A 16,594-nucleotide genomic window follows, 5' to 3' on the forward strand; every position below is an offset into this window, starting at 1 on the left:
GCTGTCAAATCCAACACCCCATGCAGAAATATTGGGAAAAACCAGTGTACATGGGGCAAAGAATGCTGGTACAAACACGCATGCACAAACTGCAACGGCGATCATGCAGCAAGAAACTGGACCAGACTACCAGCCAAGAAAGAATGATATCCCAGTTTTAGAACCAGGACTAATGCCCATCAACCCGGGAAATTTTAGGGACGCCCTAAACAGCTACCCTGACAAGGAAACCAGCAGGATAATATTGCATGGTTTCACCAAAGGGTTTTTTATCCCATTTAAGGGCACTGGGTCACAACACATCCCGATGAACCTAAAGTCAGCCACGGACAACCCCCAGATAGTAGAAATCAAAATCAAGAAAGAACTGCAACTAAGAACGGTAGCAGGTCCCTGGGACTTCATGCCTTTAAAAGACTATTTAATATCTCCACTAGGCCTGGTCCCCAAAAAAGAACCCGGAAAAATGAGACTAATTCATCACCTCTCCTACCCTAAAGGCCAGTCTTTAAACGACGGCATCCCACACACAGAATCCGCAATATCTTACACGCATTTTCAAGAGGCAGTAAGGCTCATACAAGAGTGCGGCAGAAACGCTTTGATGGTCAAACTGGACACCGAATCTGCTTTCAGACTCTTGCCAGTACACCCAGAGTCACAGCAGTGGCTAGGTTTCATGTTTAACAACAAATTCTACGTAGATAGATGCCTCCCCATGGGGTGCGCAGTATCCTGTGCACTATTTGAACAATTCAGTTCCTGTTTTCAATGGGCTTTCCTAAAACAGAGACCAGGGACAAAAATAGTGCACTACCTAGACGATTTCATGGTCATAGGGCCACCAAACTCCGAGGAATGCGGCAGGGCTTTAGCAAGACTCGAGCACATGGCCGCACAGTGGGGAGTTTCCCCTAGCGAAGGGAAAAACCACCAAACCAGACACAATCATTATTTTTCTGGGCATCGAAATAGACTCAGCAAAGGGACTCTGCTGAATCCCCAAAACAAAAATATCAGAACTCCTGGCAAAAATACAAAACCTGATAATGAGAGAAAAGGGGACCGTAAAGGAAATACAATCCTTGGCAGGCAGCCTCAATTTTGCATCCAAAATAATACCTCAAGGAAGGATATTTGCCAGAAGCCTGGAATTCAAAATCAAATCACTCACCAAACCACACTTGCATATCCGGCTAGCCAGAGAGGTGAAACAAGACCTGGAAACATGGGGAAAATTCCTCAGAGATTTCAACGGGGTTTTACTTTGGCGAACGCCTTTAAATACCCGGTCAAACAGGGTCCTATACACCGACGCAGCTGGGAGCAAGGGTTTTGGAGCCATACTAGACTCCGAATGGGTGGCAGGACACTGGCCCAATTCATGGCAAACAGCAGGGTGGACAAGAAACATCACCCTACTAGAAATATTCCCCATCTGGCTAACATTACACATCTGGGGCAGGCGACTAGCGAATACGGAACTTTTGATCTGGTGCGATAACATGGCTGTAGTGGGCTCCATAAACAGAAGGCCTACGAAATGCCCTCTAGTACTAAAAGTATTACGAGCCATTACAACAGTCACACTACAAGCAAACGTTGTACTCAAAGCGAAGCACATTTCAGGGGCAGATAATAACATTGCTGATGCCTTATCTCGTTTCCAGTGGACAAGATTCCGAGAGCTAGCGCCGCACGCCCAAGAACAGATGACCCCAATACCAGCAGAATGCTGGAAGACAAGAATAACGGCATCAACGCCAACGCCAGAGAGCACAGGCCGGGATGCCCAACGAAAACCAGGCACCTCTAAAACAGGTGCCAACAACACATTGCCATCAACGCCAGCGCCAGAGAGCCCAGGCCGGGATGCCCGACAAGAATCAGGCACATCAACAACGGGTGCCAACAACCTCACAGGCTTCCTAACAGAGATGGCAGAGAGGGCGGTGGCAAGCACCACTGCAACGCAGTACAGTAAGTGTTTGCAAACAGTATTTAAGGCCACAGGTGTAAACCACGTAGAACTTATAACGATTAAAGTTATAGAAACAAGGTTTCAAAAGGGATTGGGCAAAAAGACACCTAGTGGCAATTTCATACTTTACAAAAATTCGGGGCGATTCAGACCCCACCCAGAACACCCTCATCTCTTACGCAATGAAGGGATGGGGCAGAATAGAGGGTCCACAAGTGGACATCCGCCGACCCCTTGATTTCAGCAAACTGGTGCAGATAGCAAGCCATTTGGAAGCCATATGTTGGCACCCATACGAGATAACGTTATTTAAAACAGCTTTTTTCCTAGCCTACTTCGGGGCTTTCCGGGTGGGAGAACTCATCGCTTCCAGCACCAAGGCCACAACAGCCTGGGTGTCATGGAAATCAGGGTGAGGCAAGAGAGTGTTAACATAGAAATGCAACAGTCGAAAACGGGTGCAAAAAGAACCATCAATATTTGTTGCATTGATGAGGCAACAAACTGCCCAGTTTGCATCACCAACCTCTATTACGCGCAACGACCCAAAGTAGGGGGGAGTTTTTTAATCCACAAGGATACATCAGCCCTAAGCCGCTACCAATTTAAAGGAGTGCTGATAAAAGCAATCAGCAGAGCAGGGTGGGATCCCAAACAATTCGGCACTCACTCCTTCAGGATAGGTGCCACCACTGCAGCATGGCAAGGAGGTTTAGCACCGCAACTAGTAAAAAACATAGGGGGATGGAAGTCAGACTGTTATAAAAGATATATCAGACAAAAATTGATATAGCCTTCCGCCCTAAAATTTTCTTTCCTTTCCCCACCTCCCACCACCACAGAAACAACAGGTGAATCGAGGACCACACTACGATCAGCATGGATAGTTGGCCACTCATTCCTTTTCAGGACAGGCAGATGGGCTGAAGAGACCAAAGAAGGGCCACCGTTCAGAAACACCATTACTTCATGGTGGGGCTACAGAGGCCTACGCTCGGCTGACGTCCACGAAGCACTAGCAGAACTGGTGGCATACAGGGACCCCCCAGAATTCCTGATCATCCAGCTAGGGGGCAACGATCTAGTTAACACAGCTAGACGCATCCTATGCGAAGAAATCTGCTCCTCCCTAGCAGGCATTTCACACAACTGGAGGGGGACGAAAATATACTTCTCAGCCATTTTACCAAGAAAGAAATGGCTAGGGGCCAACTGCTACAAATATATAGACATATCTAGAAGAAAACTGAACAGGACGATAGAGAGATTCTGTATGACAAGAGGACTGAGTTTCATAAAACACCCAGCCATTACACTAGGCAACCCAGACCTTTTTCTCCATGACGGCACCCATCTGTCTAGCCAGGGCATGGAGCATTTCTTTCGGGAAATCAATACAACTCTTGCTCACAGGGGCTGTCTCTAGGGCATACTCTTGGGGGAACACAGTCAGCCGGGAACCTGCCTGTGTGTGGCGGCACATGTCCGAGGGGGTAACCTCAGGACCCGGTGCCCAAAAGTATGATACCTTCATGATATGTGATATTGTTATTGTCATAACCCATATCTGTACAGTAAAATCCTACGGCCTTTTTATTGCCAACACTTGAAACAAGTTGTGAGCCTATCATTATGGGTGAGGGTTTGGGGTTCGGCCATTACTAATGCATGCATATGGGTTCAGCGGTGGTCGGTCAAAAGGGCGAAAAAAAAATCTCGAATAACAAAAATCCCGAAAAAAAGGCTGAAAAAAAAAGAGATTTTTTTTTTATATATATATATGTATTTTTTGGGTCAGGTAAGTAAAAAAAAGGGTTAAAATAAAAAAAATAGAAAAAAAGGGGGTTGGGAGGGAACCCCCCCGTTTAAAAAAAAAACCTCATAAAAAAAATTTGATATTTTTTTTTCTGCCTTTTTTTTCAAGATTTTTTTTTTCGAGATTTTTAAGTTCGGTATTATCACTATAAACCGGGTTCAGCAGTTATGGGCAATGCTGCATGGGCATCCCACAAGCGAGGCAGGGTAACTGCTGTTACCATCGGCAGCTGGGAGAGGGGCAGCCCCAACCCCCCGCGCCTGCTCCTCTCAGCTCCACCCCCCCCAGCTACGGAGACACGCAGTCTCGGCAGCACAAAAGCCACGGAAGGGTAAGGTGCGAACAGTCATCGCACCCTTCCTCCAAACAGCAAGGTGCTAAAGCGCCATAAGGAAACAACCATCAGGCAGGGCCCAGGTTCAAAGATCTGCCCCCACCAGGGGGTCAGACAGTCGGCTATCTGGCCGGGGGCTGCGACAACAGCGGCCCCCACCACATACACAACAAAGACCCAGGGCCTCCCTGGGTCCTATAAATGAGAGCAGCATGCTCAGAGTAAACACAATCTGTTTGTGGACCCTGAACGGGGACCCAAGCAAACAGGAGGTTCACTGTTTACTCAGTGTCTTCCAAATCTTCTTGCTTCTTTACCACAGAACCGGCTCACCCTACAAAAGGGGAGAAGAACAAAAAGAAGTACAAGGCACTGTACGGTGCCCACAACAAGTCGTGGGACACAAGAAGGCGGCACGGGTGCGAGGGGGTAACCTCAGGACTCAGTGCCCAAAAGTATGATACCATCATGATATGTGATATTGTTATTGTCATAACCCATATCTGTACAATAAAATCCTACGGCCTTTTTATTGCCAACACTTGAAACAAGTTGTGAGCCTATCATTATGGGTGAGGGTTTGGGGTTCGGCCATTACTAATGCATGCATATGGGTTCAGCAGTTATAGAATGCCCAATGGAGAATAATGTTTTGTGCTTCGACAGACTTAAACTCCAATGCTTTTCACAATCACAGAAGCACACTGCAATCAGCTCTAATCTAAAAACCTTTTTTTCGGACCACTTTTTTACATAAAGAAATATAAACATCTTATTTTCTGATTAATCCAGCAGGTCATGAAAACAAGAAGAAGAAAAGAAAGGCTGCTTACTACTTAACGACAACTGAGAACATACCAGCATGCAAAGGTGTGCATGAGAAAGCTAAAGTGAAGCTTCATAAGATCTTGGAGAAGGAAAAAACCTCTAGAAGTCAGTTATGGTCAGAAAGTAATCAAGAACTTGAAGGAGAGAAATCTCTTCAATTTGAAAGTACTCACCTGAATGCAGAACATTGGAAATCCCAGCCACAAACGAGCAGCATTCAGACATCTTATAAATATAATGATTCTGGGAGCAATCTGTTGAATGCAAATCTTTCCGCATGTCAATCAAATGCACAGATTCGTTTCATTCCATATGCATGTCCTGAACGTGAGATATCTTACAAAGCAAAAAGTCAATATAGTAGATACCAGAGACCACATGTGGGAGAGAGGCCTTACCAGTGTACGGTGTGCGGAAAATCCTTTAGCCTTCGGCACCATCTCATCCAACACCAAAGAACCCACACAGGAGAGAGACCCTATCAATGCAATGAATGCAAGAAAAGGTTCACAATGAAAGGTAACCTCAATAGGCACAAGTTAAACACATTATGCAGCAGTGTTAAACATGATCGGGCTTTTGCTGGTAGACCTACTGCCTCCTTGTAAATGTTTTTTTAGGAGCTGGAGGAGCACACAAAATGATGATACTTAAATATATGTCTGGAGCATGGCCCGTTTTGACCCTCACCATGCACAACCTGAACGACAGAGCATATATCACACTCTGCCATGCTTTGCATACCGTCAATCATGGTCTGCAGACCCTCAGTCATGCTCTGGGCACACCCAACCAGTCATTGCACACACTCAAGGAAAGCTCTGCATATTTACCCATGGCCTATACGTGCTCAGTCACACTCTGCACATTCTATATGATGTTTTGCACATGCTCCTCATTATACACCGGCTAAAGCACCCGCCTTCTGACACTCAACCTAAACATCCACATCTGACGAATAGGTACAGTTTCATATTCTGTATCTCATCAGCCATTCTTTACACTCTCCCACCCATGTGTGCACACCATTGGTCACTCTATCCATACCCTCTGCTAAATATTTCATACCTTGATCCACCTTACTCTCCATACTGATCCCTGCATGGAACATGCACAGCAACACCCTGCACGCCCTCAGCCAGACCTGCCATGATATGATCATTTCTCTGGCTGATCTAACACTTTTACAACCTCAAACCCCACCGAACACCTGAATATCCTACTGCGCACCCTCAACCAAGTGTCTACTTCCTCTGGCAAGTTCTCCTATTATTTAGCCAAATTATGTGCAACCATCAGATACTGATGAGCTTCTGGGGGCGTGCATTAAAAAAATGTACAGGTTAGAAAGGGGACTGCAGTGAGATGGAAACTCAGTACACAACATCAGTCTTGGAGAACAAAAGAGACCGACAAAAGGAGGAAGGAAAAATGGGCCTAGGTAGGGCTGGGCGGTATATCGTGTTTTGGAGATTTATCAATACATTTTTCAAAAACTATATAGGATTAGACAATATCGTTAACATCGAGAGAGATATATATATATACATATATATATATTGTAAATAAGAGAGAAAGACTGAAACTCAGTCTCGAGCGTGGCGGCACTCCGGCATGTAGAATTTCGCATATAAGACAAAAAACAAACAATCCATATCCCAGGCGTGGCTTGCTGTTCACCAATAGTCCTTTATTCACATCTTCATACGGACAAGGGAGAGCAGCAGAAAAACACAACGCGTTTCACCCTTCTCGGTCTTCGTCTGGTGTGAAAGTAACAAAAAGAGGACTATACTATTTATAGAAAGCACTTAACATTTTTAGTTCATCGTCTTTGTTTCTAGTCTTATAGTGACTGGCATGCTTGTGGGATAGGGTCTAGTATGCAAGTGCTGCCATATTGGAGGGTTAAAAAACAACACCATTTAACACTGTATGTCTGATTACTCAATGTTTAAACATACTTTCTAATATGTGTGTTTATATTTGCAGGTTTGCTGCATAATGCTTGGCACTTTATGCAATTGCTGTAACATTTCTATCTAGCTCCCAGGCATGTTCCCTTGTGGGCAATCTACTAACAAAGTGCATTGTGCATATGTCAACTGGATTTTACTGATGAATGAATGACTGTGCTCCATTTTATTTATACGTTGTTTCCCCGTGCCAGATGGAACACACAATTTTATATATTTACCTTATTTGTATATTATTGGTTGTACTGCCTATTCGTGGAATACATCATTGCTATGATGTTAAAAGTCACAGATGCACGATATCAGGCTGACTCAGAAACGTGCCTATTAGAGTATGCCAAAGATGAACTTGGCAAAACTTGTAAGCTAGCCCCACACTGTAAGGGTTGGTAAATATATATAACCCCCTGCTACAATACACTAGTAATGAACCCTTTGTGGGCGCTAGTGTCTTATTTGTCTCCTTAAAGTGCGACATGCTGCGCAGATAAATGTACCTAAAATTGTCCCATGTGGGCTACATATATGGAGCAAAAAATATTATTAATCTGGCAGGTCTGAATTATAGAATCTGTCTTAGTAAGGGACATTAACCAACAATCACAATTGTTTGCCAATACTTGTTAAAATTCTAAAGTGCAACATGCTTTGTGGACTAGTTGCCGGTTATTCATCAGTACAAATTATTTATTTAAGATGTTGTATGCTACAAGGTACAAATGTGCAAAACAACCTGACACTGGGAAAATGCCACATGAGTGGTATCCGTTCATTATTTACTGGAAACAAAACATTTCATTGCAAAGTTCTTTAAATTTAGCCCACATTATAAAGGTTGACAAATTTCTTGTGGCATTATATGCTTCGTTCTGCCACAGTTCACTGGCAGTGAACCCTATGCGGGTGCCAGTCTCCTCATTTGTCTCCCTACAATATGTCATAATATATCTTTTTATTTTTATTTGATTCTGCTGAAACATTCAGCCTTTCAATATCATGAAAATTCCAAGAAAAATCAAAAGTATTTTATATTTACCAAATGACAGTTCATTAAATATTTACAATTTTAAACAATTTATAAAATTATTTATAAAAGTTAATCGAAAATGATCCTATATCTTAGAATTATAAATACAAAAAAAAAAAAAAAGTTCAGTCAAACTCGAAATCAAGAATCAAGGCATGAAGATAAAAAAAACTGTCTGTGCTACACATGTTCTATTTCCTTTAACATCATCTCTTCATTCTTCAGTTTTAATTCCAACAAATAGTTCACCTTTGCGTAGCCCAGAGATTTCGATTGTGCATGAAAAATATGATGCCACAAACTCTTTGCATCTATTAGTAGATATGGCTCAAAAAGTTTCATGAAGTACTTAGTTCGCAATGATTTTAACTTGTCACACTCAGCCAATATATGCTCCAAAGATTCTTGTGCGTTTTGTCTCCTCATTTGTTTCCCTAAAATATGACTTACTATCTCAGTAGATTAAGCTAAACATAACCCAAGTGGGCTGCATTACTAAAGGAAAAATTGTTGTTCTAATAGGTTTATATTATAGAACCAATCTTCTTGGCAGTGAACTCTTTGCGGGTGCCAGTGTCTTCATTAGAGTTCTTAAAGTGCAATGTGCTATACCAGTAGATTTTGCTAAAATTGTCCCTAGTGTACCTGTCATTCATTAAATTGCGATAACAAATCAATGTGACAAAATATCACTTAATGCCTACTTCAGTGCCTGTAGGGATGTGTATCCTATTTGCAATTGTTTGTTAGTATTGCCATTATTGTTGAGATGATGTCCTTTTGAATCAATTGCAATTTTAGGATGACGCTAACTGAAAGGTTAATGTTAGAGTTGTGTTTTGCATTTACTGTTCAGTATTAGTACTGTTGGCATTTAACATGTAGTTGGCTTACAACTGAGCATTTAACCCACATAAACAATAATGAGATATATATCTCATATCGCCATTCAGCCCAAAAATATTGAGATATCACTTTTAGTCCATATCATCCAGCCCTAGGTCTAGGCTAGGGAGTTTGTAGGGAAGTCAAATGGAAACAAACTGCAGCCAATTGGCTGCTTATATTCAGTGTCTGATGGGTAGTGGTTTTGGGGTGTTTTACACTCTGTACATCTCCCTCTGCACAGGCTAGTTGTTGTCTTAGGATTTTTAAGAGCACATTCCCAGAAGTCGCACCCTTGCAATGCCTTCTGCTTTTACTAGGTCATACAACATTGATAATCACAGAAGCCCGCCATGAAATGAAGGAGCTTGATGCACACGGGCTATTGTTAATTATGAAAGCTGTTGCGGCCTACAAATAAAACACTCTTGGGACAGTAACCAATTCTGGTTTGAGTATTGAATATGTAAACAGATTCCCTAAACTTAATCTGAATACACTTTTTTCACAAGAAAGGTCTACTTTTATACAGAAGAAAAACTACGCTGGCTTTTTTTTTTTAAGAAAGAGATTCATTACTTTCATAGCATCTATGTGCAAATCTAACATGACTTGAAAATATTTCACTTAAAATAAATTATCCTCATCACATCTCTCACACAATCATTATCAGACACCAGAAAGAAGCCAGCAAAAGTGAACAAAGTTTGGGTTTTCATGGGACAGTAGTAAGGCAATTATATCCTAAGGTGCCTGACTCAAGAATGAGTCTAAGTACCGTTGAAGTCTGCAAACCCATGCCTCGGGAGAAACCATGGTGGAAACAGGTTTTGATTTATCTGATGCAGAAAGATCTGCATTGTGAAAAACATTATTCTTTTACTCATTGCAATATGTTCAAAATGAAACTCTAGGAGAAAATTGATCTATGTCTACATTCTGCAGAAAGAAGTTCAAATATAGATTAATGCTTTGAATAATGCTTCTATGGGAATGCCTCTGGGGGATTAAAATCGACTTTAGCTATACCAAGACCCGTTTGAGTAAAATGTTCCCAAGACTACCCCTGTTAGCCCAGGGCGGTTAGTTCAGAAAAGCTTGGGGTAAGCTGCATGCCCAACCATCCCCTGTGGATAGGTGGTATCTAATGGCAGGGTTCATTGCAGGAGATTGGGTGGCAGCATATGCCTCCCAATCTGACAACATCAAAGGGCTAATCACAGAAGACAGAACTGACGGAGCAGCCAGATACTCAACCACAGCCTTCAAATCTTCATTTTCCTCAATGCCGCGTTGTCTCTTGCTCCCCTCTACCTCCCGTTCTAACAGCCAAAGACTAATGGAAGGATTTGCAGGCAAAATGCCATTTTAACTCCCACGCCCACCACTTGCAATGGGACCAGATTTTCTGAAATGGCATCCCACATGCCTTATTGTAGCATCAGCACTCCTCCCTCCCTAATTCTCCTCCCATTGTTCAATGTCTCTATTATTTCTGTATGCCTCCTTCTCTGTTCTGTCTCTTATACCTCCTGACTCTTTCATTCTCCCTCTTCTATTTCTTCCCCTTGCATCTTACACTCTCCATTCCACCTCTCTTCTTCATTCTCCTATTTCGATGTGCACATGGCAGGCAGCGTTTACTTAATTTGCACGTCGCAGTGAAATCGTGCAGGGCAAAAGTCAGCCTAAACGCTTGTTTTACTGATTAATTGTGGCTCAACCAAGCGCAACACTATAAGCCTCTTCTCAGCAGAAGAAATCATGGCGGAGATCTTGGGTCCAGCGGGACTCCAAAATGGGAAATAATTGATGGATTCACATTACTAAATCATACGGACCATTCCTTTTGCATCATATTTTTCCCATGTGGTAACAGTATTTGAGTTTGTCTATATTACTTGCAAACTCTAAATAAAGCCCTAAGGTAGTAAGTATAGGAGCAAAGTTGTGTGAAAGTGGAAATTGCCAAATGATCATCTGCCTACATTATCTGATCAGCTTGAGCAATATATTTTTTCAAGTGCCTCTAATTCTACCCTAGCGCTAGTAAATAATAATTTAGGAAAATTCCAACAGTGAGTTTCAATCGAGTGCGTTTGAAGGGGCTCTAATCATACGTTAATTCAGAATTGTCTCACTAGTAAAAAGAAATGTGCAGTAATTCAGGTGACACATGTTTCACACATGCTGTGCTTACTGCCTGTAAGGCAGTCTCCAAACGGAAACACTAATCATAGCAATGACAAGGAGCAAAAAAAGAAAAAACCTCCAAAAGAGCACCTGTGTTAAAAAGAGTAATGCAACTCTGGGTGTGATATGTAGAGAGACTGTGCAAGATGAACCATTACTTAATTTCTAATTAATTTCTTACTTTCTTATCAGTTTCAGCCTTGATACATGACAGAAAAGGCAAAACACCTGTTGGCTGAATTAGTTTGCAAATAATGTCTTTACCCGTAGAGCGATTTTGAATTGATGTAGTTCGCAAATTCTACATTTTTCATCGACTCCCTTCAACAGCACTTGAGGGAAAGTTATTGTTGGAATAGTCCTGGAATATTTCACGTGTTTCTCTGCTTTCTACACCATTTTCCCAAGAAGTGTAGATATCTCAGCACATTTTTAAAGCATTGTCTTTTGGGGAGATGTGTATAGTGTGGTATGATTCTTAAACCCCAGATTGCATGAATTCATATTTTACATATTTAATTTCATAGATTTTTGGTGAACTTGAGTTGATGCTCTTACTACATTTTCAATGGGTAAAGTATCACAGACACAGTCGATTTATAGTATAGCCTTCAATAAATCTATCCTTTATTTATGGACATTAAATTTAAAGAGATGCCAGGGTTATCATGGATGTTTGCCTTTTTTGTATTAACAGATATTAGTGTTATGTTTATAGAAAGGATATGTGTTAATTGATTCAAAATTCAAACTTGTTATCTGTACAGATTCTTTTTACCTTAACCCCATTGTGTTCTCCACCCTTATTAATGTGTATTCCAAAAATTCATTTAAAAAGCCACACTTGTTCAAAATGATGTCGGGCCATTTTGTAATATGAATAACAAGTGTAACTTTTATTTCGAACAAATGTGCCCTCCTTTTAGTGTTGTCCCTTTGTATTTATAATTGATATGCTGTAAAATATAATATGCATTCTTGTGGTATGGTTGCTGTTCATTGCATTTGAGGTAGTTTGCAAAGAAATGGTCAGCAAAGAAAAAGGCTTCAACAAAAAATATCTTTTTACAATGTTTTTTATTATAAGCACTAGATGTAAATGCTTTTTCCATTTGATTATTATACAATATTGACCAAGAATAAAATCCTATGTTTGACATCTGTCACTTTGTTCATTATATTTTTCATTGCATACAATGCAGTCAATTCCATTGATAGTTTGTGAATTTTTGCTTTGCTGCTTTCTGTCCACCTTGTCAGTCTGTTATCTATCCATGCTCTGCACTTTGATGAGGTCAGTGCCCTGTCTTCGGCATGAGGGATTTGGAGATGCTCTGGACCATGAAAGATTTCTTAACAGTCTCTTCACAAGTACTACAGGGAGGAACGATATTAGAATCTGCCAGAACCTGTCTTTCTCCAGCATTGATTCACATGCTCATGAATATTCCCGGTCATCAGGCTGGGAATCCTCAGTAAAATTAATGCAGTTTAGCTTTATGCTAAAAACTACTTGTCGCTTCTATAGCTTATCAGTGTCACTTTGGGGCATACTGCCCCAGCCAATGACACTCATCCTCTGAACCTCCACTTCTGGTGGCCATCTTCAGATTTCCATTGCATGTTTCTTGTGTTGGGAGACCTTATGTTTCGCTTCTCGAAATCCGACAACATTTGGGGATTTGTGCCTATTTTTGTGAGAATTCGTCTTGATTCTTCAGTCACGTTATTTATTTTATTTTTATTTATTAAAATATTTATAAAGTGCCACACACCCATGGGCCTCGGAGTGCACATAAAACAAGACAAGGACTAGGAGTCTGGCGTCAGGAGGGGCGAGATGCAGCCTATGTGCAGCCTGGAATCAGGTTGAACAAGTGGGTTTTTATTTTCTTTTAAAAACGTACCAGATTATCCATCAGGCGAATATGCCAGGGGAGTAGGTTCCACTCATGTGGAGCCTGAGTATCAATGGAGGTACCTCCGAAGCGCACCAGCTTGTGTCTGGGCTCTATGAGTGTGGGATAGGTGAAGGAGTGAAGCTTCCTTGCTGGGAATAGATTGATTTAGCCATGTTTCTGTTAGAGCAAATAGATCAGGACCACATTCACAGAAGTGGTCCGCCACATCGACTCAGTGTTTGAGTAGGGATCGAGTGTTGAGGAGAGAGAGGGACAGGGCAAGATTGAGTATATTATTACCGTGAGCCGGTAAGGTGTTGATTGAATTGTTTGCTTCGGTGTCACGTGGATGAGTGATCACTTCATTACAAACTGGGGGGCTATGGGGCACATTCTACTCGAGGAAATGGCCAGCGGCGACACCGACACCAGGCCAGAGAAGGAGAGATATGTGCAACATAGTCAATTCAAAGCGCACTGAACACATTGCATTTGCCGTCGCCGAATAAAACAATAGTGGATCACACAAATGCTGCGTTATAACTACCGGCGGCAGAGACCCATTGCCAGAGGAGATCCTTAGTCCATCGTCGGTTCTCTTACTTGTGGTTGCCACAGGCCCAAGCTTGGGCCTATTCTTCAACACCATGGTGGACGCTATGAAGAAAATTCTCTTCAGGGCCTGAGAACTGCGGCCTGAATAACATATTAATCATAGATCGGCACCTCAGGTGCATCTACAGCCTACATCCTGACCATGATGCGGTCAGATGTTTCGTTTTGCTAGACCTTCTCTAAGATACGGAGGGACCATCATAAGAGGTTAGTGGCGTGGATCCAGTAAGGCAAGGTCTCTGATGCGGCCTCTGGGCGTAGTCATGCCTCTTCCAGGGCCGGCAGGTACAAAGCGCATGCTCCCTCTGACAAAAAGAGGTTGGGGACATTTGAGGATGCTTCCCTGGTGAAGATCCAAAAGAAGGTAAAATAGTCACACGCTCCCACGCCTTCTTTGTCGACGGTCGTCACAGCTGTGGTACCCTGATCGGAGAGAGGTCACTCGCCATCACCGGCTCTGTTGACATTTAGCCTAGCAGCAGGCAGGCAGGTTCCCTGGTGCCATTGGCCAGACACAATACCTCGTCATAGGGCAAGTCGTCCAAGGACCAATCAGTGAATTCACCCGGCATCGACTCTGTCATGGACCCGAGCCTAGTCGACGACCTCATCCATCAGGACCGTTGTCCTGTCGACTACCGCCCTGTCAATGAGTACCTCGTCGTCAACCTTGTCTATGAAGGCAGGTCTTCCACTGACAGCTTCGATCACGACAGAGTATCCTTACCACCTAGACCTCTGTTGGTGGCTCTAATGACAATCCCGTCAACAACAGCACCTTTTCCTGCTCTGCAGGCTTAAACATGCCTCCAGCTAAGGATTTCCTGCCTAGACCCACCAAGGCCACACCACTTTTCACCTTGCCCCCTCTGAGATCCCCCAGGAGGTCACCAGCACACTACACCGGTTCAGAGGAGGACCTGCCAAAGGGTTTTTATTCTGACCAGGAGGGTGGTCAAGGGGAGCATGAACCCATTGTGCCAATACCTCGGCAAAGGGGGCCATCTCACCAGCCTTCTTGGCGTTTTAGCCTTTCACTTCTGGGCCCAGCACCTGCACCAAGGGGTATATCTTTCAGCATTTTCACCAGCTTGCACACACTGGTGGCTGAAATCCAGCACTGACTACCCACTGGTCCCATTCCTGTTCCAACATGGAGTCCTCCTTGGCCTTCTGGAGATCAGCCGCTGCCGCCTTATCTTGCCCCTGCTGCCCCTCAGGCATTGCCACTTGCACCACCCCCCATGGTGGAGGAAGCAGCTCAGACAGACACTGATACTGGCACAACCGGTACGCAAGGCACAGATGAGTTTGATTACGTTCCTGTGGATGGGGAACCCCCGGATGTTGATGTACCCTCCAGGGCCTCTCTGCCGGGTCCTTCCACTCCGTGATCTCTAGAACTGCAAAGCTGTTCAACGTAGTACCGGAGGAAAAGAAAAAGGAAGGTTTCATTCCCCTTTTGAAGGACATTTGGCAGGATGGCCTGTTGGACATGAAGACCCCTTATATCACTCCTGCGAAAAAGGACGGCTTGAAAAAGTACCAGACTCTGCCCCTAAGTGCCTCCGGTCCCAGCTCTCGCCAGACTTGGTGGTCTTGGCCGCCACTAGGAAGAGGTCCTTCAACCCCTCTTCCTCGTCTATGGTTCCTCCAGACCAAGAGCAAGGCATATAATAAGCAGTGTTGCATTGCAATTTGCTATGCAATTCCGTAGTTGTGCTAATGAAATTGACACTTGTCTAGCAACGCTAGCTATTTAAGTTACTTTGTTCAACGAAAGCACTGCTTTCCCTGCATTCCTCTCTTGCCCTCACAACACTCTATACACTCTTTTCTCTGTTCTCTACTAGTTCAAAGAGGCCAATGGAGCGAGAGTGCCGCAGCATTCATCTTCTCCACTCTTGAGTGCCATAGGCCTGTGTGGGAGTGCTAAGCAACTTTTTTCTTTTTTAAATAATTGCAAACCAGAAGCAATCGGGATGATTCCTTTTATTAAGCTAACTATATCCTGTCTGGCAAGGACTGGTATGTGTTTACTTTATCTTTTTTAAAGATAGTAACGCAATTCAATTCCTAAAAATGGAAGATGTTATTATGCATAATTACAGTATTTCTACTGTAAAAGACTGCATTGTCTCAATTATTTACAGTAAAGTGTAGGTTAGTGTACCTAAATCTCAGTGTCAACTAAATTTCATTTTGTTGGAGAAGGTGCATCATATTTACTAGTGAAAACTTTTGAAAATCTAGATAATCACATGGCCAAGTTCTTTTGATGGCAAACCTAGTTCTAAAGCCTGATGATTGCATACATCTGGGCAACTGGTGCTCAACCCATGAGCTGCTCCCATCCTCCTTGATATTCTATCTTATCACCCTGCTGCTATATACCAGCTACCCGGAAAGTAAGATCGCTGCAAACTAAAATATTTCAAATATTGCACAGTTTTCTGCGTGCTAAGCCACCCACTCTGCTTAGTCTCATACTTGTTTTCCTCTTACATAATGAATACATAAAGCTACACAAAGTAGTAATCAATAATTCAATCCAGTCTGTACATGTACAGACCTATCTTACACTGTAGTTAGCCTGTAGAGCTCGTTTATATTTGCACCGGTGAGAGAGAGCGGGCCAAACTGTTTTCAGAGCCTTTTTATCATATATTTTTATTTGTTTGTGTTCATTCATGCAGCTAATCTTTCACATTTTACAGACACTCATCCAGGGCTCACAGTCTTTTTGCCAACTCGCATATATTTTTTTTTAAACAATTTTTATTAACTTTTACAACAGCCAATCAACAAAAAAAAAACCCAACAGTGCATGTCATATAAAGTCAAGCCTCATATACAATATCGTAGAATGTCCACTGTATCCCCATTACCCTCCCCCTAACTCGAGCCTACTCCACTTCGCTACCTGCCGTTGTTTCCTCTAGGGGTTCCTCCCCCTCTGTATTCCCGGAGGAATCATGTTCACTTAGGCAAGCCTGGGTGGACCCAGACAGTGTGCCCACTAAGTGTCTCCAGGCCAT

The 16,594-nt window shown here is 42.9% G+C and overlaps 1 protein-coding gene across 5 annotated transcripts in view; it reads left to right on the plus strand.

The window, feature by feature from the left end:
• The window catches only part of LOC138567645 (zinc finger protein 583-like), a 441,626-nt gene extending 429,423 nt beyond the window's left edge, over positions 1-12,203 (plus strand). For 3 of the 5 annotated variants that reach the window (XM_069646113.1, XM_069646111.1, XM_069646114.1), the window contains one exon: positions 4,924-12,203. In XM_069646113.1, coding sequence (XP_069502214.1) covers positions 4,924-5,567 — 644 coding nt within the window. In that variant the 3' untranslated portion in view covers positions 5,568-12,203. The remainder of the gene's footprint in view (positions 1-4,923) is intronic. The other 2 variants (XR_011302266.1, XM_069646112.1) reach the window with 2 other exon arrangements.
• Positions 12,204-16,594: the final 4,391 nt, after the last annotated feature.

The sequence above is a fragment of the Ambystoma mexicanum genome, chromosome 2p (genome assembly GCF_040938575.1).
Source record: "Ambystoma mexicanum isolate Mex_15411 chromosome 2p, UKY_AmexF1_1, whole genome shotgun sequence".
NCBI classification, from domain to species: Eukaryota; Metazoa; Chordata; class Amphibia; order Caudata; family Ambystomatidae; genus Ambystoma; species Ambystoma mexicanum.